Here is a 22,210-nt window from a genome sequence, read left to right on the forward strand (position 1 = left end):
ACACCATTTGGTTTGATAATTAGATATCACTCCATCCATCATTACTCTTTTTTTTTTTAATATATGAATATTATTAACCAATCAATCATATATATATATATATATATATATATATATATATCCCACTATATTCATATACGTATTAATTAATTCTTTTTATTTTCCAATTCCATCTAATTATGCTTTTATATTTAATTATATGCCATATATTAAGAAACTTTAGTAATTAATTAACCCCTGAACTTTTGCCTTTTGGTTTGGATACGATACTCCCAAAGCACGCATGTTGTTTTTATATACAAATCAATTTCTCACTAGATTTTACAATACTATATATCATATCATATCATATCTCACTTTACCACATATTATGATATGATGGAGTGTACGTTCTTACCTACACTTTTCCACTTTATTATAACTGTAACTTTTCTTTCTTTACTGATCAAGAAAAAAATATCCCTTGCATGATTAGTAACCATCTCTCTCTCTCTCTCTCTCTCTCTCTCAAGTAGTGTGTGTGTATATTTGTTAATTAGGGTGTTTCAGGATTAGAACATATATACCCTGATAAGCAGTGTGATATTAGGTAGAACATCTCTTCATCGGTACACAAGTTTGGTAAATTGTTTTTGAGGCCCTAATGTTAGTTTCTTTAATAGCAAATAGTATTTATGTCTCCCAATGTTTACAAATATACATAATTCTACACTCCCCCAAAACTTTTCTACATAATAAATTTTAATTATATTAACTACATACCTCTGCAGTCATAGTACACATACAATAATTTAGAACTATCTAGCTAGTTGGTATAATATGAACTTAATTGATGACAATAATCTTAAAAATTTATTTATTAAGAATGCACTTTAAGACTTTTAATTCATTCAAAATCACGCATTAAAAGAAGCGAAATGTATTATCACTTTCTGTTAAAATCCGAAGTATCTTTGTGAATAATAAGTAAACTATGAAAGTGGGTAAATGTAGAAGATTATATATTATTCTGTAGGGGGATTATTTCCTTGTTTAGAATAGTTGATTGTATTATATAATGTAAGATTAGAATGTACATAATAACATGAAGTATTGAATTGAATTCCGCTCACATGGTATCAGAGTTAGGGTTTCTCAACCTTAGCTAACTATGGCCAACGGCACCGTCAACAGCAGAAGGTCGACCTCTTTTGAAAATATCGACAGCGACTCAGAGACCACATCCATTGGAGGTTCGAATGGGCTAGACAACACAGCCTTTCCACTCTCGGTAGAGAAATTAAATGGAAAAAATTTCTGTGAGTGGGCTCAATCCATAAAATTGGTAATTAAAGGAAAAGGTAGGCTAGGTTATCTTACCGGTGAACGGAGGAAACTAGACTCTACCGACGTTGCAGCCTTACAAAAATGGAGATCCGAAAACTCCATGGTCACCGCTTGGCTCGTCAACTCGATGCAACCGTCAATCGGGAAAATCTACTTGTTCTTTCCAATAACGAATGAAGTCTGGGACGCCGTTCGTGAGGCATATTCCGACGTCGAGAGTTACTCGCTGATCTTTGAGATCAAGACCCAATTGTGGCAGATGAGGCAAGGTGAGCTCGATCTGAGCATCGAAGAAGAATAGGAGTGCTCTAACGACAGCACACGATACAAAAAATGACTCAAAAATGAACGGGTCTTCGAGTTCTTGGCTGGCCTCAATCGAGATCTAAATGACGTACAAGGAAGAATTCTTGGTCGACGACCTCTGCCATCAACCCGAGAGGTGTTCGTTGAAGTAAGGAGGGAGGAGATCCGACGATGCGTGATGCTGAGGCCACAGGAGGATCGTTTTGGGCCTGAAATACCAGCCCTAAATCTGAATAGGCCTGATGTCTCAGCCCCAACTTCAAAAAGTCTGATGGGATCCGGGCAAAGATCACAAAAAGGTAAATTATGGTGTGATCACTGTCGAAAGCCAAGTCATTCAAAAGATACCTGCTAGGAGATTCATGGAAAGCCTAAAGATTGGAAGCCGAGACAATATCAAAAAAATCGTGGGTTCAAGCTACCACTGACAGTTCAACTGAAAAAATCACAAGGCGAAAAAACCAATAATACCACTCCAAGTAGTGCATTCAGCCCTGAGCAGTTGGATCAGCTATATAAAATGATTACCTCAATTCAAACATCAGGTCAGTCTTCCACTGTTTCTCTAGCTCACCGAGGTAATTATTTATCAGCCTTAAATACTATATCCTGTTACAAATCACCATAAATAATTGACTCGGGGTGCATCTGATCATATGAATGGTTCTTATCAATTGTTTTCATCCTATTCACCATATGCTGGAAATATGAGAGTCAAAATTGCATATGGTTCTCTCTCACCAGTTTCCGGCAAAGGAAGTTATTCACATATCTGACTTTGTAACTTTAAAATATGTTCTACATGTTCCCAAGTTATCTTACAACTTGTTATCCATCAACCAGTTAACAAAATACTCTAATTGCTCTGCTAAATTTGTTTCATCTCATTGTGTTTTTCAGAACCTATCATCGGGGAAGACAATTAGTACTGCTAAGGTGTATGAGGGACTCTACTACTTTGAGGAGGCAAACTTGAGTGAACAATGTAAAACTGCAATTAGTGATTCTGCATCTATTTCTAGAAATAGTGAACTTTTGTTATGGCATTCTAGGATGGGTCACCCAAATTTTCAATATTTAAAACGTTTGTTTCCATCTATCTGTTTAAATAAAATGTCTTCTAAGTTTCAATGTGAAGTGTGTGAGCTTGCAAAACACCAACGTGCTTCTTTCCCAACATCCATATACAAACCATCCCATCCATTTACTATGATTCACAGTGATTTGTGGGGATCCTCAAGATCCCTCAATCGCACCCATACGAAATGGTTTGTTACTTTTATTGATGACCATACTAGCTCGTCTTTGTTGGGTTTACTTGTTGAAAGATAAAACTGAAGTACATTCCATTTTTGTCAGTTTTCATTCCATGATTCAAAAAAATTCTAGACTCACATTCAAATTTTATGTACTGATAGCGGTACGGAATATTTTAATGATATTTTGGAAACTTATCTTCAAGAAAATGGGATTGTTCATTAGAGTTCTTGTGTGGATACCCCTTAACAAAATGGGGTTGCTGAACGAAAAAACAAACATATACTTGAAGTAGCTCGAGCATTGATGTTCACTACAAACATGAAAAACTATTTTTGGGGAGATGTCATCTTAACAGCTACACATATCATTAATTGAATGCTGAGTCGAGTACTTTCCTTTGTCACTCTTCTCTAGAAATTCTAGGAACATTTTCCTACCTCTCGACTCCCTTCCATTCTTCCACTGAAAATCTTTGGCTGAACTGCATTTGTTCATGTTCATGCTCACCATCGGGATAAATTGGATCCTCGTGCTGTTAAATGTGTCTTCATTGGTTACTCTCCTACCCAAAAAGGCTACAAATGCTATGACCTCTCAAAAAGGATGTTTGTTAGCCTTAATGTCACATTCTTAATTTGAAACCACTCCTTATTTCTCAAAGACCTCTCTTCAGGAGGAGAAATGGAGTGAAGATCGGTTCTTTGACTTTTTTTACTACTGAATCTGTGCCATCTATTGAGTCTTCCATTGCTTCATTCCCTGACCCATCTACTGAGCCTCCCATTGCATCACTTCCTGACCTGTCAAACACAAAAGAGCACTTAACCTCAGGGGGAGATCCAGGAAAGCAAAACAACACAACCATACTTGTTTACTCAAGAAAGTTAAACACAAAGAACAGGGAGAATCTCATACCTGAGGCACCAAGAGCGTTGGAACCGATGATGGCTCCGAACAACCACGAGTCCACGCCCAATCCCGATTTAGTAATAGATAGTCATGAGTTTTCTTCTAATAATCATGTACCAGATGACATCAATTTACCTATTGTAGTCAGAAAACAAATCAGGTCATGTACTCAATATCCCTAGTCTAAATACAGGTCTTATAAAAGCTTGTTTATAGGATATCGTGTTTTTTCCTCTGACCTTGACAGGATGAGAATTCCAAAGAATATTCAGGAAACTCTGGAAAGTCCTAAATGGAGAGAGGCTGTCATGGAGGAAATGTGGGCCTTGGAGAAAAGTGGAACTTGGGATGTAATGAATTTTCCTAGAGGGAAGAAGTCAGTTGGTTTTAAATAGGTCTTCACAGTGAAATATAAATCTAATGGGACAGTTGAACGATATAAAGCCCGACTCGTTGCAAAATGATTTACACAAACTTATGGCATTGACTATACAGAGACATTTGCATCGGTGGCAAACTTGAATACAGTTCGGGTCCTCTTGTCCTTGGCAGCCAACTTAGACTGGCCACTACCACAACTTGACATTAAGAATGCATTTCTAAATGGCGAGTTAGAAGAAAAAGTCTACATGACAATACCACCAGGTTTCAGTAAGAAAGGTGAAGGAAAACAGAGTGTGTAAACTCAAGAAGTCCTTGTATGGACACAAGCAATCTCCCAGAGCATGGTTTGACGGATTTGCAAAAGTAATAAAGAACCAAGGATATCGACAAGGGCAATATGATCACACCCTGTTCTTCTAACAGTCTAAAAGGGGTAAGAGAACAATTCTAATAGTGTATGTTGACGATATAATCTTAACTGGGGATGATACAGTAGAGATGGAAAGATTGAAAAAAGTTCTAGTTACTGAATTTGAAGTTAAATACTTGGGACAGATGCAGTACTTCTTGGTAGGGGTGTACAAAAATTACCGAAAAACTAAAAACCGGACCGAAACCATAAACAGTTCGATTTTTGGTTTCGGTTGCGGTTTTCAAAAATAAAAAGTTTCTGTTTCGATTTCGGTTTTGATTTTATGTTGAAACCTAACCGAAAAAAATTAAAAAATCGATTTATATAACATATATATATATATATATATATATATATATATAATATGGCTACTAAAAATATAGCATGCAATATAACCATATAACCACTATAGAAAATAAAAATCCTCAATAAATTTTTAAAAACTTTATGAAAAATAAAGGTTATTTTTGTTAAAAGTACCCAACATATTTTATTTTGTTAAAATTATGAGTCCCTATAAAAATTTAAAATGCTCAATAAATTTTCAAAAATTTTATGAAAAATAAAGGTTATTTTTTTTGTAAAAAAAATTGGTTTAAAACCGAAAAACCGCAACCGAATCGCCACATTTTCAATTTTCAATTAAAGCATAATTTCGGTTCGATTTCGGTTTGGAAATCCCAAAATCAAAAATTTCGGTTCAGTTTTCGGTTCTGGACAAAACTGAACCGCACCGAACCGTGTACAACCCTACTTCTTGGGCATGGAAGTTTCTAGAACAAAAAAGGATACTAGTGTCTCTCAGCAAAAGTATATCACTAATCTCCTAATTGAAACTAGCATGCTTGGATGCAAACCTAGTGAAACCCTAATTGAAGAAGTAAATAGGGAAGAAGACTGTGGAATACCAGTTGAAAAGGAGAGATATCAGAGATTGGTTGGTAAGCTAATCTACTTATCACATACTAGACTAGATATTGCATTTGTGGTTAGTGTGGTAAGCCAACACATGCATTCACCAAAAGAAGCTCATTTAGATGCTATGTACAAGATCGTTCGATATCTCAAGTGCTCCCCGGCCAAAGGACTCTTCTTCAAGAAATGTGAAAGTAAGGAAGTAGAGATCTTTACAGATGCAGATTGGGCAGGATTAGTCAAATATAGAAGGTCCACCACCGGTTATTGCACATTTGTATGGGGAAATTTGGTAACTTGGAGAAGCAAAAAATAGAATGTAGTGGCTTGTAGTAGTGCCGAAGCTGAGTTCAAGGCAGTTACTCAAGAAATATGTGAAAAGACTATGGTTACGAAACTCTTGGATGAACTACAGGTCTTGGTGAAATTTCCTATCAAACTCTATTATGACAACAAACAGCCATCAATATCTCTCTCAATCCAGTTCAACATGATAGGACTAAATATGTGGAAGTGAACTGACATTTTATCAAAGAGAAAGTTGAAGAAGGAACTATCTGTATGACTTATGTACCTACCAAGGAACAAACTGCAGATATCTTTATTAAAGGGTTGGCACGACAGAACTTTGATGATCTCATTAGCAAGTTGGAGATGATGATTAATATCTATGATCCAACTTGAGGGGGAGTGTTAAAATCCCAAGTATCTTTATGAATAATGAGTAAATTAGGAAAGTGGGTAAATGTAGAAGATTATATATTATTCTATAGGGGGATTATTTCCTTGTTTAGAATAGTTGATTGTATTATATAATGTAAGATTGGGATGTACATAATAACATGAAGTATTGAATTGAATTCCGCTCACACTTTCCTTACGTTACTTAAATACATGTTCGTGTGTTGTTATGTTGGTATGTTGTATCAATAATTTTCAATGAATAAGGCATTTATTTGTTAATAAAAGAAGATTTTAAAAAATTATAAATGCAAATAGATAGATATAAAAGAAGATTTTAAAAAATTATAAATGCAAATAGATAGATAATCAATCAACGAAAAAGAACTTATAGAGAATAAGTTGTACATGTTTGTGTGTGTACGCACACTCTCTAAAGATACAAATCAATAAAAATATACACAGTTCTTTAAACACATAATGTGTCAATTAAGTGAATCTTCAACTAATCAACTGTTTTAAGTGTGGACGGTGGGGGTGTATGTGGGTGTACGTATCACAATAGCTATATATAATTAAACTTAATGAATTAATAATATATAAATTAAGGAATGAGATTTTAATGCATATATATATATATATATATATATATATGTATGTATGTAAAACAAAGTAGAATATATAGAATGTGTGTGTGTGTGTGTGTGTGTGTGTACAGGTACACTAATTGGATGATGGGCAAAAATGAGCAATAAAAGAAATGTATTTTGTGTTTTGGTCTGTGCTTGCATGGTAAGTAAGGTACGTACCTACGGTTGACAAGCACCCTAATTAATATTAACAACTGAATATACGTACTCGAGAATATTACTGAATGAATGATCATATTCTTACCATTTAAAACAAAATAAAACAAAAGGTTATTAGCACAGTTTTTTTTTTTAAATAAAGGAAGGGGAAGAAATTTGGGTGGTCAAAAATTAGACAGCTGAAGCAAACTACGTCGTGATACTGTAAGACGAACATTGGAGAGAGAGAGAGAGAGAGAGAGAGGTTTGCAGCAGAACAAACAAAAACGGAGGGGCCCTATCATGTTATTTCAAGTGAAGGGCGTGAGATTGCAGAATTAATCAACAAAAATGGTGGGGCCTCGCATGCTATTTTTGAAAGGATTGGAGGATGTGCGTGAGAGAGAACGAGAGTGTGTGTGAATGCCATTTTACAACGTGTAAAGGTGGGCTTTCTGCTCTTGTTGGTTAAAAATAATAATAATAATCATCATAGGATTAGGATTAAAGAAGACGACAGAAAACGAATATGAAGATGAAAATAAAAATGAAGATGGAAGTTGGGTTATTCATTTCATGTCATCGCCACGCTACGCTGCACTCTTATTTAAGCGGCCAACATGCAACAAAAGCGCCCCCCACAACTCCATCAGTATAATCTTAAGCCCTCCTCCCTCCCATTCCTCTCTACCTCTTTCGTTCTCAGTACCAATCATTATTCCGCTCCTTCATATAAGTTGCCAACACCAAAACATCTACCATCTTCTCTCTGTCTAGTGATCAGTCACGCAATCCATCTTAACTAAAAAAAAAAAAAACACAGCCACTGACCTTGCAGCGAAAGGCTGCTTGCTATCTGGCTGCTTCAGAAGCCTCTTTCAGCTCCATCTCCTTCTCTCTCTCTCTCTCTCTCGTTAATTAGCTACCACATGGATTTTAACAAGCAGGAGAAGTCAGCCACCGCCTACTCCTCATCTTCCTCCAAGACTGCCAAAAGGAAGCATCAGCAGCAGCAATTACAAGCCCAGCAGCATCAAGTACTACAGCAAGTGGAACCAAACACTCAAGGCAGCGGAGGTGGCAGTGGGGGCACTGCTGCTGCTGCTGGTAGTGGAAGGTTCCTCGGTGTGAGGAGGCGGCCTTGGGGCAGATATGCTGCCGAGATAAGAGACCCAACCACCAAAGAGAGACATTGGCTGGGCACTTTCGACACAGCTGAGGAGGCTGCCTTGGCCTATGACAGAGCTGCCCGCTCCATGCGCGGCTCCCGAGCACGCACCAACTTTGTTTACTCCGACATGCCCCCGGGCTCCTCCGTCACCTCCATCCTCTCTCCGGATGAATCATCCCACCACCACCACCACATCAATATCTCCTCCGCCCTTTTCATTGACGTCCCTCCCCACAACCATCACCAATCCCGCCCGCCCCCCAACCATCTCATATTTACTACTGCTCATCAGGATGACAACTCCCACTTCACGCCTCATCATCAGTTCTCTCTTACTGAAGGAGGATTATTTACAACTGTGCCAAGCACTTGGAACAATCCTACTCCTCAGGGAAATGGCAGTAGTCGCACATCTTTACAGCAGCAGCAGCAGCAGCAGCAGCAACAGCAGGCAGCAGGAGGGAATGGTACGATGACAGATGACACGGAGCTGCCACCTCTTCCCTCGACATTTTTCGGGTCAAACATGCCGGGTTTGGGATTGGAGATGAGTCATCAGGGGATTTGGAGCGACAATAGTAGTGGTTTTATTGGGTTTTCGGAGCAGAGCACGAGCGGATTTGATTCGGCGGGCGCAGGGGGTTCGTATTTGGGGTTTGACCCAACCGAGTTTGTGCAGCACAGCCCACTGTTTGGGAGAATGCCACCAGTTTCAGACTCAGTTCCGGATGGATTTGATTTGGGATCCTCTTCCGCTTACTTTTTTTAATTTCCTATAACTAGTATTATAGCACTATATTTATAATAATAATAATAATAATAATAATAATAAATATATTATACATATATATATATATGTATTTGTAGCGTATAATGGGGGGTTGGTTGTTGGTTAATTATTTAAGTGGGTTAGTGTTTTAGGCGGGAGGATACGAAGTGGAATGGAACGGGAGTGCAATGGACTCGGGCCACCGCGGTGCATATATACATATGCACCATTCACCAGACACTGGCTGCTGCTGTTGCTACATAATATTTCCGGGCTGCCTTGGTTTTTTTTTTTTTTTCTGTTTTCTTTTTTGAACATTGTTGTTTTGAAGTTAATTTGTATGGTTGAGTGTTTGATATTATAATATATATTATATATGAGAGGCCAGGTGGGCTTGTCTTTTGATTGGAATTGGATTGATTGACAAAATAATGTCATAAAAGAAAATGAAAATTCTCTCATTGTTCTTACATTTTTTTTTTTTTTCTAAATTTATTAATACCTCTCACTTATGGCGAAGAAAAATCGTACTTATGAACATGACACCGGAGATTTACAAACAAACAAACAAAATTATTGAGACAATGAAATCAATACAAACCTATGTGTGGTTCATAACTAAGAATGAAGGCCTGTGATTTGTTTACTTATTTGATGGATGGGCGGGGGACGTACGTACTAGTACTTTGATGGAAGTGAAGTCAACCTAGCTAGCTACAACTTTGAGATGGGCTCTAATGGAGGGCCTTAATTATAATGATTAATTAACAAAGTAAGAGGTAGACCTGGATGCCTGAGTATGACACCCGTACACAGACAGACAGATACCATTACAGGAATACCTGGGAGAATACATATGTACTGTATGGTATGTAATAAAAGCCAGGTTGTGTGCGTGTACTTGAATTAGAGAGCCCTAAAGCTTTGAGCCTTTTAATTTGATGCTCATTTTATTGTATGTTCACTGACATTTTGGTTTTTTAATTTTATATACACTGATTGAGTCTCTGTGTGCGCGCGCAATCTAGGCAGCACACGCGCATGATTTGGGAGGAGAAAAGGGCGTGGGTGGGTGTTGGAGGAGGAGGGCTTGTATTCTATTATATATAGTCCAGGAGGGAGACCAGTCCTCATCCTGTGCTTCGACACACCACTGTCATAGAGAGCTTGTTTGTTTTTAATTCCTTTGAAATACCTCTTTTCCCTGCAGCCGCCTGCTCTACTGCTGCATGTAAAAACCTCTACCAATTTCAATACAAAATCACACTTTATTGCTGGCTGACCCAAAAAAATATATATAAACAAAAAATAAACACATCCAAAGACTTATGTCTCTACCTCCTTCCTAATTAACCAATGACATCAAATATATACATTTACAAAGTGTTTTTCTGGTTGGTCACCGCATTTTTATTGCAAATTTTTAAGACTCTAGACATCCATCAATGGAGTCATCACCAGATATAAGCATAAAGCGTCCTCTGAACTTGGAACACCACCACATCGCTGGCTTCAATCATTCATTCCTTCACCTTCTTAATTACCACCACCATGCATGCTAATTAGGCAACATCCCTCCACGTTTACTGTTTTATCCTCCCCTTCCCAAAAGTCAGATCCTTTTAATAAAAACTACATATAATTGGACTCTGCTGATCATACAATCCTCTAACCACTTCCTCTCTACCCCTCCCCTCTCCTCTCCCTATCCCTTTCAAGCATATGATCCACCTTCGACTTCTCAATTTTCGTTGTTCTTGTTTTTCTCTTTTTTCAAAATCCCATCCAGCTTCCATTTCCTCTTGACCAGTCCTACCACCCAGCGAATATTGCACCTGGCAATTTGACGACACCACATAGTCCCACTAATGACCACCATAAATCTTCTTCTCACTCCACTCCACAATTATAGCTATATTACCCAATTGTCTGCTGCTGCTGCTTACATTTTCTGGTTCAGAACCTGATCCCAATTCCAAACTTCTAAACTCGTGCGTTGCACTTCAAGAAAATCAATATGACATCACTTCATGATTCACTCATTTCCTTGTTTTTTATTTATTAAAAAAAACACGCCTAATTGTCAACGAAACAGAGCCTCAAAATGAGATTACATATGCTCTCTTACGGAGTAAACTTTTGTTTTTGTGGTTGGGCCGCAGTTTTTCTCAAACAAGTGTATTTGGAGGATACAGAGGTTGGCATCGAGAAGCTTAACTTTGCTAGTGCCATTGTGCACTTCTCTTCAGGACGATCGCTCTTCATTTGCATTCTTTTTTCTTCCTCAATCAATTTCTTTGCTTAAAAATACACACACATACATGTACACATAGAATGCGACTTAAACACTAGCAAGAAGATATTTATTAAATAAGCTCCAAGTTCAGGATCTAAAATACAGTGGCACTTGAAAGAGGTGGTGGCGGCCATTCTACAAATAACTCACCGCTCATACAAGAACCCCCCGTTATCTACTTCTGAGTATATATCTAAATATGGAAAAGAACTAGAGAATTAAACTAGAATTTACATACTGGAATGTTGTGGCCAAAATACTAGGATTCTGGTTCAGATTTCACAGGTGCCCCTGTTGAGGATGCACTACTCCCATTTTGAATGTAGAGGCTGTTGGCTACAAGAGAGTCGCTAACCAATCCAACATCAACATCATCAAAGTTGAGCGTGCCTCTGAGCTTCCGGGTTCTGGAAATTGGAAGAACGAGGAAAATAGAAGACATCATCAATAGCATACAGAGACACAGAATACATTAGAGGATTATTAATGTCAAACATACATACCCATTCAAACGGTTATTAATGGCAGTTAGATCCTTTGAAGGGCTCTGGTAAGCATGAGTGCTCTCACCCACACAAGCATAATAACTCTTAGAGCTATGCGAGATTAAAGCATCCATCTGTAGACATAATTCAAGATCAAAAATTAAATCTTTGGATGGTCAATACATTACAAAAACACTTGCATCCTTCACAAGTAAAGCATCTTTCTCATACATATTATTTCAGGACTTCATGTGCTTTTCTACAAGAGAAATCAAATCACCACCGACTTTCCAAAACTTTCACAGCTATGTTATCCCAAAAACGTAGCCTAACCTTGACACAAAAAGTGTTGCAAAATTATATTTTAAAATTTCAATGTATTTTTCTAAGAAATATATGAAGCCTCTATTTATTAGTCACATCTGATATCGCTGTCCTGAATGGGCTAATTCTGTTTTTTTATGTGATTGGTGCCTGTGTCCAAAATTTATTGAGTAGGCTTTTGATCTATATTTCTCTTTTCTCTTCATGTTGAGTCAGTTTGTTTTCACTTGCTTTGCTTGGATGACTTTTATAAATTCTAACCTTCTTTACACGGTTTGACAACTTAAATTTTGAGCATGAAAAGGTTAGGTCTCTAGGAATGCCCATCAGTGCATCATCTGCACCTTTAGATTACAATTGGACTAATTCTGTAATCATGTCTCTGGATATTAAATTTTGATATCGAAGCATAGAATATCTATACTATTATATTAAAAGAGATTGGTGTGCTCCCACATGTCTTCAAACACTGATTCTGATTTTTCTAGATTTTTGAATATTTTAATTTCCTTCTAATTATTTGATTAGCTAATCTAAAATACTTTGAAATATTATTTGATTCTGAAAATATCACAATACTGCTGCCACTTAATCAAATGCAGTTTACACACACGCTGACTGCCTGACTCACAATGTCACTATTTCGCTCTCCCTCCCGCTCCCTTATTTTTTTCTTCTTTTATAATTTTTTATTATACAATATTAAATTTATGTTTATTATACAAGCATGACATTTGGCACCCCCCGAAACCCCCATTCTCAAAACCAAGCATAATCACATGAAGTGGGAGCAGGAAATGGAAGTGAGCTTCTATCATGATGGGAGCAGGGTTCTACCACCATGGCAGCTTTAGATTCTACTGGTCAGAGAAGTGTGCTTCTATCATGATGGGAGCAAAGGCTCAACCATAAAGGGAGCTTTAGATTGGGTCTTGATCAGAGCAAGGCTCAGTCAAGATTTTGCCTGTGCAGCTTTGAATCCAGAGCTGCATTCCGTAGGTATGAACAGGGAGGTAAAGGAAAAAGTTAAGGGAAGCAAAAAGGAAAGAAAGAGTGCATGACCCTCTTGTTGTTCCACTGAACAAAGTAAACACTCTCTTTCCTCATCATCTTTTTGCCCTACCAAGTGAAAGAAAAACATATCATCCACCTTTCCCTTCCTATTTTCATTCCACCCAACACAATGGAGGTTTGAAGCAGTAGAGCCACCTAAAATAGGAGTTCCTGCAACTAAGAAACCAACTATGCCACTTATGGTGACAGCTGTGGTGTAGAATTCACAGAATAAACTGTTTAATAGATGGGCTAAAAGAATTTCACTAAACTAAACATGTGTTTGGGAGTTTGGAGTTCGGACCTTGGATTTGGTTTTGTCCAGATTTAGACAAAATGCAGTACAGAATTGTATTGAGTTTTGTCCTAGTCCACACAAATTCAAATCCAAGTTTCAAATTTCATAGTCCCAAACACAACCTAAAAAAAATTCACTGAAAATAGAAGACAGCAATAGGCATTATAATAATGACAAACAGTTTAAACATTAATAAAACAGGGATTCATGTAACCTATCTGAAATAGAAAGAATAAAGTACTGCAAAAATTTTGCATTGACTGATAAAAGTATCTAACGAACCATAAAAAGGATACACAATTGCTCTAACCATGTTTATTAAACAACTAAACACTAAGGGATAGTTTGGTACACAGCATAAAAAATATTCTTATGCAATGACATTCCCAAGAATCTTATAGGATGCCTACCTCATGGGAATATTTTGATTCACGTTGTAAGAATCCCAAGAAGAAAAGATGAGGGAGGGACGACTCAAATGGTATGGACACTCGCAACATAGGCCACATAGTGCACCTGTGAGGAAGAGTGACTTAGTTACTATGGGGGGTAGTAGAAGAGATAGGGGCAGACCTAAAATAACTTGGAAAGAGATAGTAAGTAAGGATTTAATATTCTTGAATTTTTTAAAAAAAATGGTACATGATCGCATAAATTGGTGGAAAAAGATTCATATAACCGATCCCACCTAGTGGGACTAAGGCTTGGTTTTATTATTGTTGTTGTTATTGTTGTTGTTGTAAGATTCCCAAGAATATATACAGGATTCCCATGTCAATATTTGGTTCAACACAAGTATTTTAAGAAAAAGACCATGATACACTTGAAATGTGTGTAACTAATATATGAAGAAGAATTATATTTTTCAACCCAAAAACGACCAATTAATTATGTACATAATTAAATCTATGTTATAAATTTTTAGCAATTATAAATTTAAAATATTTAACATTTAATAATTTATTAACTGAAATGATTGAAGACAATATAGTGTATTATATTAATTTTTTATAAGACTAATAATATTATGTGTATTTAATAAATTACAAATGTCAATTAAAATGTTAATTAACATAAATTTTGACACTTCTAATAGATGTTTTAAAAATAATTTATATTTCAATTAAAACCATGTATATATTTTTTTTCTAATAAAAAATAATTAATATTTACGCTAAATATTTATTCAATTAATATAATTCAAAATTTTCTCTTATTTTATTAAAATTTATTATTTAAAGATAATAATAGAGTGTGATTATATTATATTAGAAGGGCATCATTGTCCAAAAGCCAAAATAGTTGAGGGCAATTTGGTACAAAAAGTAGTATTCCCATAGGAATGAGATTCCTATGAAACTTATCCATGGAGGGACTGAGGGAGGTGGGAATAAGATGACTTCATGAGAATCCTTTCATCCCTAATAATGTGAACTTTTATACTACACAAATACCCATAAACAAACGTGCGAATGAGATACCACAGGCATCACATTCCCGGGAATCTTGAAAGATGCCGCAAGCCAAACACCCCCTAAAAATTATTAATAAAATGCTTGTTAAAGCTTATACCCAATAACACGGCAAAATTAATGGAAGAAGGCACTTCTTTTCTACACAATTCAATGAGGTTACATTTGATTGACAGGATGTCTATCCCTAGGCATAGAGTGAAATAAGATGAGAATGTAATTTAAGTTGTCAAAAGCTTGTGTTATTCCATCCAACATGAAATAGGCTATGAATAGACATTCTCATAGTGAAATTTAGGAATAGTAATGGATTAATTAAATTTTTGACAGTCATTTTCTTTAGGATTGCAATAAATCTTTAGTTAGCTATCAAATCATTATATTATGACTATTCTCGTCCTAGGAATTGACATTTTGTGGACTAAATGTAACTAAGTTGGCATGTAAGAAAAAGAGTGATAAAAGAGATAATCCAAAGGTTCATTGGTTTAAGCATTGTTCAACAGATTCACAGCCAGAGGAATGAATATAAAACAAATGAATACCTTTGATGACCGCAGTGGAGAAACATAGACATTATGTGTTGCAGATACTTTCTTTGGCGACATATCAGGGAGACTTGGAAATGGAGATATCTTGGGTGATCCAGGACATTGACCTAATTGCCCAGGAAAGAAAAGGACCATAGGCTATTAGCTTGCAGGGAAGGCACTTGCAATGGCAATCACATAAAAAAAAATATGTGAATTATAATCAAATAGAAGTAAAGGGTATACCATCGTTATTACTATTAGCTTCTGGAACTCGATTAGGTTTTTGAACTGTTCCTGCAGGTCCAAGCTCCACCAGCAGAGGCTTTACAGCAGGAATAAATATTTCGTTGTAAAAAGAGATAATATCAATGTGCTCCTGCCCAATTCTCTGTTTCCAAACCATTCAAACATTCAATATTTCATGGAAAACTAAGAGCTTCAGAGATAAAATTGAGAAACCTACCCCACTGCGATTTGCTGATGCCCAATCAACAAACACACTACGAAAAACTTGTGGTTTACAGTGCGGTTGCTTCCTATAGTTGTAGATGATTTCTCTGAATGTTAGGTTCATTTGAGATATCTACCACCAAGAACATAAACAGAGTAAATATAAAATAGATAACTAAACAGAAGCACACAAACTGTCACATGTTGCAAACTACAAACCTTAGCAACTCCATAGAAACAAGCGAGGATGATCTGGTCAATATGGCGGTTAAAGAAGAGAGAAGTCCGCTGACTGAGGATATGTTGAACAAGACAGTAGACATTCTCCCTTATCTGTTGAGACAGTTGAAGCCTTTCAACCATGCCATTGATTCTGACAGCAGCTAACTTTACAATCTAGATAAGAAAAAAAGCTCAAAATGTTAGCAACTACATATTCAGGTTAAGAAATAGAATAAATAAACTACACACTCAAGGAATGACGCATATGATCTAATCAAAGAGGTGGTATCAAATTTGGATTCCGAAACAAATCGTTTACCCAGGCAAGGACATAGGTAAACTGCAATAACACACATGCATGCAGTTTTACTGGGGTCCTGGTATGCTTTGTACACTGTACAGCCTCACCTCTACATTTGGCGAGATTGTTTCTATGGTTTGAGCCGGTGACCATCAAGTCCGAGTGCAAAAACACCCTTAGTGATGGTTCAACACTTTGAAACCATTCTTATGCCTACAGTCTGAACCTTAATGTCCCTATCCTTCTAAATAAAATTAAAATTATAACACAAGGTATGGTGGTCCTATGTTTTATCCACTCTTCAAGCCTAATCGGCTTTCCATTGCAGGGATTTGTTAGAGAGATACTAAAACCATCCCTGGGCCAACTGAAAAAGTTCAAGCTTTAAGGCAAATCGGTTCTTTGACATCCTCACATGCTACTAAACACAACAGTTTAAATAAAAGCAGTATCCAATCAATCCAAAACACATAGAACAGAATCTACATTGCACCACCGACATAATCTGCCACATGACAGATTACATAAAGGCTGCACAGTTCCTTCTACATTATGTTATATCTCCCAAAACAACCCCCAAGAGAATGATGTCAGCACAATGATTGAAATTGTGCAATCAGATCAAATTTCCCACGACACGTAGTCTTCTAAGACCTAGAGAAATAGACCATCCACAGCCCACCTGCAACCAACCCCACCCCCCCTAAAAAAAACAAAAAGGAAAAACAAAGAGCAGGGGGAAATGTTTGAAAAATCATGTTTTAAACCATATGATGCATTTGCCAAATTCTCAATGGCTACCTCTTTGAAAAGAAGTGAAAAATCAGTACAACCTTACTAAAAAATATATTGATCCCAGTTTCTGCACATGTTTCCCCTCCACCTCCTGGATTTGGCCGTGTTGGACTGCACAAAAGAATTCAAAATGTAAAAATTAACGAGACACAAGTGGATTAAAATTGCTACTTAATGCAACTAGAATTATTGGAGATTATACCTAGCAAATGCAGACTGCAAAGGTGGTGGCTTTGACTTGACATTATTAAAGGCCAAAAGGCGATCTTTTACAGGAGACGCAAAAGAATTGCGCTCTACCAAAACACTTCGATGTTCAAGGCACACTCTCTTCGGAGATCGCATATCACCATTCTGGCCTGAAATGAAAATAACAATAGCTACAACTATTATGACAATATTAAGTTATCAGGAAGCATAATCACAACAATACTTAATTAGTTCTATGCATTATTGTTCACAATTTACTCAAATAGAAGTCATACAGGTCCACATGACAACATATATACAATAAATTGACCGGATATAATCTTTAAGAAGTAAAGAAAAGGTTGCCTGGTGAAGCTTCATGCTTCTGCAAAGGAGGCACAGGAGGCAACCCTCCACAAGAAATGTTCATAAGCATTGCAATTGCATCCAAAGACGGCATCGGTTCTGCTAACAACGCTAGACGGTTTATCTCTGCAGAAAGAGCGGGTCGAGCAACTGTCAAAGAATTGTACATTGAGGAACCTTTTTCCCACACCATGCTTTCCAGAAGTCGTTCTTCCAGTGAATTCAGATGTCGCCTCAATTCTCTTGGAAGAGATTCTTCATGCCGAATGAAACTTTCTATAACCTTGCTAAGATCAAAAGCTGTAATGCCGGTTCTCTCCAACACCGCAGGGAACAACATTGTCACAGTTTTGTGTGTTGCTAGAACTAGTTCAGCAGAACATGCAAGCATACATCTATGGAATCTTTCATTGGTTAATAAAGAGGTCAGGTTATTTGCATGCAAAATTTGAGCTTCCGCCATACACATTGCTTCCAGAACCCTATAATACAACTTCAGAGCTTCCATCCTTCTTTGTTCTGCCCATATGTTGTCCATCAGATTTGCACTCTGTATGGCACTACTAGGAAATATGGCCTCAAGTATTATGTGAGCCCTGCGTATCACATCATTAGTTACATCCCTGTCACATGATGATAGGTATCTTTCCAGTGCTGGTGAAGGTTTTGATGGAAGGGGAGAAATAACAGTTCGAAGCCATTTTGCAGTTGTCATTGCCGTGCTGACAGGAGTAGGAGCCATCTTTGGGTTTGCACTACCAAGAATGCCATTAGCCTGAGATGCTGAAGGAGAACGATGAGGAGAGAGTGGACTCGTTATTGTCTTTGTTGGGGAGGCTATCCAATCAGTTTTTCTCTGCAATAGTAGCATTACTATTAGTTGTAATATAATAACAATAACAATGACCATGTCTACCATAAACAGTCTTTTAATGAAATTGCATCCTCGACATACCTTGGCACCATTTAAATGCACAGAACCTCCAGACAAGCTCCCAGAACCAAATAAGCTATCCTCATCATTAACAAATGCCCTCTCATCAAGTTCACCCTTATTACGAATTGCATCATCATAATCCTTTTCTAAAATATTTATGCTCAATGATAAAGATGATTCCTCCATTAAATCCTCAAAATAAATTAAACCATCTGCACTGAAGGAAATAAGAATTTCAATTATGATGCGTATATGATGCATTGCTGACCTTCTTTACACAGTAAATAAATGCATGCATTGGGGAAATTCTTGATTAACCTGTATCAATATAGTCAAGGTTTCCAGTTTTGCACTCTGACGCTAGACACGGTTTTTTCTTCAAAATATCAACTATTAAATCATTAGCCTTTTCCATTGTCTTCCTCAATTCGTCTTCTGATGTGTTATAAATGTTACAAAGCGATGCAAGCAAGTCCACACCTTTGTCACTTTTCCTGACTAAACCACATAATAATACTGTCACAGCTCCAGTGCAGAATATTAAAATAAAAGGAAATGAAGAAAATGATCATAAAAATGGTCCAAATGGTATCCATGAAAGTACAAGACGATTACCAAATCGTGGAGAGTCACTGATAGTAAAATTTCTTAGGCGAATAGGAACATGAATAATCAAGACTGCCTGCAATATATTTCGTTATCTATTAGGAAGAATGTTTTTTGAACTACAACATGGTCTTCTAATAATAATTAAGGAAAAATGAAATAAATAAAAAAGAATCTAGCAATAACATCTAAATGTCCACTTTCGGCTACTTCCTTTTATTCCAAAACAGCTTATTAATTAGACAAAATGTAAAATTAAATTTGTTACTTAAATACCGAACAAGTGCACAAACATCACAAACCAAAGTGGTTCAATTGAAGCAGGTAACCGTTTGGGATTGCTTTGTGTATACAATTACTCGGTGCTTTCTACCATAGTTATTTATTCATTAGAAGGAAGAGCATGCAACTTACCAATACAGATATCAGACCATTTGTACACGTCACTAAGTCTTTAAAACGACTGAATGCATGGATGCGAAGTGCCAGAAAAAGCAACCATCCAAACCGATGGTAGTCAGATAAATAGCCATTAGCATTGGAAAGAGCTGACTGCTTATCAGTGTTTGTATCATTTGTCAAGAAGAGTTCTTGGTAGACACGTTTGTAGTACCTTGTACCATAATGACGTACAAAAATCAGAAATGATTTACACAAATCTGACTGTACACATGAATCGCAATTGTTAAATAAAATACAGTTATTTTATTAGGGATGTAATGAAAACTTCATGCAAGAAATTTCATATAATAAACTACACATACTGTTAACAGAATTTTTTACACGCTCAACATGTCCATGATCCCCTGCAAAATCTCCATTATGAACATCAAAAATTGCTTTTGGGCATCAACACTTAGCTACAAATTTAAAAAGATGCCATGTGAAAATCCTAAAATGCCATCACACAATATAAAGACGCTGCTCCCTAACTTATCACACCACACAAGGACACAAACCTCACCCCACCCCTCCCCTCTCCCCAACACACACCAAGCCTTAACTATTAAGGCTTTTCATGCAAAACCTTCTTACAAACTTCAAGTAGACCACCCCACTGAATACGAGCCACAACTGAACACTTTTACTACTGTAATCCTCTGGAAAAACATTATTCCTAGGCTCCAAGTTAAGACCAAACAATCTATCCTGCACGGGACTAATTTCTAAAGATAATGATGTATAATAATCAGCAAAATAACTTAAATATATATGCAATTCCAGAATTTAAATTATAACAACTAACCAACCAATCAACAGGTCGACACAAACATGCTGGAAGTGCTTAAAACATCGTTTAGACTGAAAATGCAACAGAAAGGATACTCACTTGCTTAAAATTCTCAAGTGCACAAAATTGGTCTGCAGCTCCTTTGCCTGGCCAAAGAAAGGGAACATAAAATCCTGAGAGAATGCTCAGACAAAATATTAAAAAGTAAATATTTGCATATGGATAAAATAGCACATTAGCATAATCCTCAATGGCAATACCTCAAGCCTCTTTTCCCAATCTGTCCCATACATGGTACTTAAGATGGAGCCGACCTTGACAACAAATTGGGGAAGCTCTTTAAAAAAATCCATTATGCTGCATAACGTAATGGGATTAAACCTGTAGTTCATTGAATAACTAAGAATAACCGTGTGAATAAGCGACATACTTCAGTTTTGCGACTCTTAATATCTGGCACAAAGTAATTCTATTTTCGTCGGACCCTGGCTTAACATCGTCTGCATCTTGCTCAGTCAATCTCTTGACCGAGTAAGAAATGAACGCAAACCAGAACCGCTCCACTTCTTCAGGCTGGTGCAAATATAAGCACTTCAGTTAAACTTACATGAAGGGTTTCAATCTAAAGAATGCAACCGATAATTATAAACCAAAAAATATAACAATTTTACTATACAACAGGGGAACTACCATCCCACTTCCAATAGCCGACATGTTCGTCAGGAGAAGGGGTTTACTTTCCTTGAACAGCTTCATGGCTTGTGCAAATGCGTTGTCGTCCAACGATAACCCATTCTGAAATCAGATCTCATCTTATTAAGTCATGAGCGATCATAGATCAAGTGGCAAGCAATAAATGCTTCGCGTATTGAATTCTAGAAAAGAAATAAAAAGAAAAAGAAACCTTGCAGAAGTCTGTGAATCGTGCTTCAATATCAACAGCACCTTCAGTCGCAGGATTCGAAGGTTTTAGGTCTTCCATATTCAGAACAGCCGAACAGGATGTAAGAAGCTATCAGTGTGCTCGAAAGCTGTCAGCTTTAGTCGATAACAACAAGATCGAAACGACAGCTGAACCCAATCGGGAAAAAAAAGTACAAAATAATTTCAGATTAGAAAGAACATGAACAAAAAGAGTTTTTTTTCGAATTTTCTAAAACGGAAAAAACAAAAGTTGAACAAGGTCAGCTGCGGAAAAATGAAAGAGAAACAATCAGATCTGGAGTGGTTGAACCAGATCTGGTGCAAATTACCAAAAAAAAAATCACACACACACACACACAAAGAATGCGAGCAGGAGATGGGAATAGATAGAAAGACGGCAAAGGAACCCTAGCTTACCACCCCAGTACGAGGATTGGCTTCTGCGCAGTTGAATCGAAGCAAGGGTTTTTCTGGATCGAAAGCGTAATTAAAAATCAAACAAAGCCCTATCAGTCTCCTTAATTTCGCGATGTGATTCTCTCTCTCTCTCTCTCTCTCTCTCAATCTGCGTCCGCCCCTCTTTTTTAGATTTGGGTTCTTTTTGGGTTTGGGGAATCCAGTAGGAGATGAGTCGCGCGGGAAAAACAACAGCATCGCATCCACATCATGCATACATGATCATCACACATGCATACATGCATCCATTAAGTACCAATGGTAAACTGACACGTCAAGCGGCGCCAGATCGTTTTTACCGCCAAATTTCCTAGTTGCCGTGATTCGCTGGGGCCGGAAGCCGGGCGGAGG

At 37.1% G+C, this 22,210-nt stretch overlaps 3 protein-coding genes across 3 annotated transcripts; 2 read left to right on the forward strand and 1 right to left on the reverse strand.

Moving 5' to 3' along the window:
* Positions 1–1,150: 1,150 nt before the first annotated feature.
* On the forward strand, positions 1,151–1,627 carry LOC131144058 (uncharacterized). Its single transcript, XM_058092404.1, has one exon. The coding sequence runs from the start codon at positions 1,151–1,153 to the stop codon at positions 1,625–1,627; it is 477 nt and encodes a 158-aa protein (XP_057948387.1).
* Positions 1,628–7,910: 6,283 nt separating this feature from the next.
* Positions 7,911–8,921, forward strand: LOC131144059 (ethylene-responsive transcription factor LEP-like). The gene is made up of 4 exons (XM_058092406.1): positions 7,911–8,026; positions 8,099–8,323; positions 8,383–8,440; positions 8,544–8,921. Exons 1-4 carry the CDS (start codon positions 7,911–7,913, stop codon positions 8,919–8,921), a joined length of 777 nt encoding a protein of 258 aa, XP_057948389.1.
* Positions 8,922–11,259: 2,338 nt separating this feature from the next.
* LOC131145165 (retinoblastoma-related protein) lies at positions 11,260–22,018 on the reverse strand. The gene is made up of 19 exons (XM_058094278.1): positions 21,821–22,018; positions 21,384–21,550; positions 21,170–21,274; positions 20,910–21,052; positions 20,740–20,836; positions 20,579–20,625; positions 19,663–19,861; positions 19,258–19,324; positions 18,961–19,140; positions 18,661–18,854; positions 17,706–18,561; positions 17,353–17,509; positions 17,189–17,261; positions 16,052–16,228; positions 15,846–15,965; positions 15,626–15,770; positions 15,395–15,507; positions 11,721–11,836; positions 11,260–11,624 (listed from the first exon to the last, which is right to left on the reverse strand). Exons 2-19 carry the CDS (start codon positions 21,459–21,461, stop codon positions 11,477–11,479), a joined length of 3,015 nt encoding a protein of 1,004 aa, XP_057950261.1. The 5' UTR covers positions 21,462–21,550; positions 21,821–22,018; the 3' UTR covers positions 11,260–11,476.
* Positions 22,019–22,210: the final 192 nt, after the last annotated feature.

The sequence above is a fragment of the Malania oleifera genome, chromosome 12 (genome assembly GCF_029873635.1).
Source record: "Malania oleifera isolate guangnan ecotype guangnan chromosome 12, ASM2987363v1, whole genome shotgun sequence".
NCBI lineage: Eukaryota > Viridiplantae > Streptophyta > Magnoliopsida > Santalales > Ximeniaceae > Malania > Malania oleifera.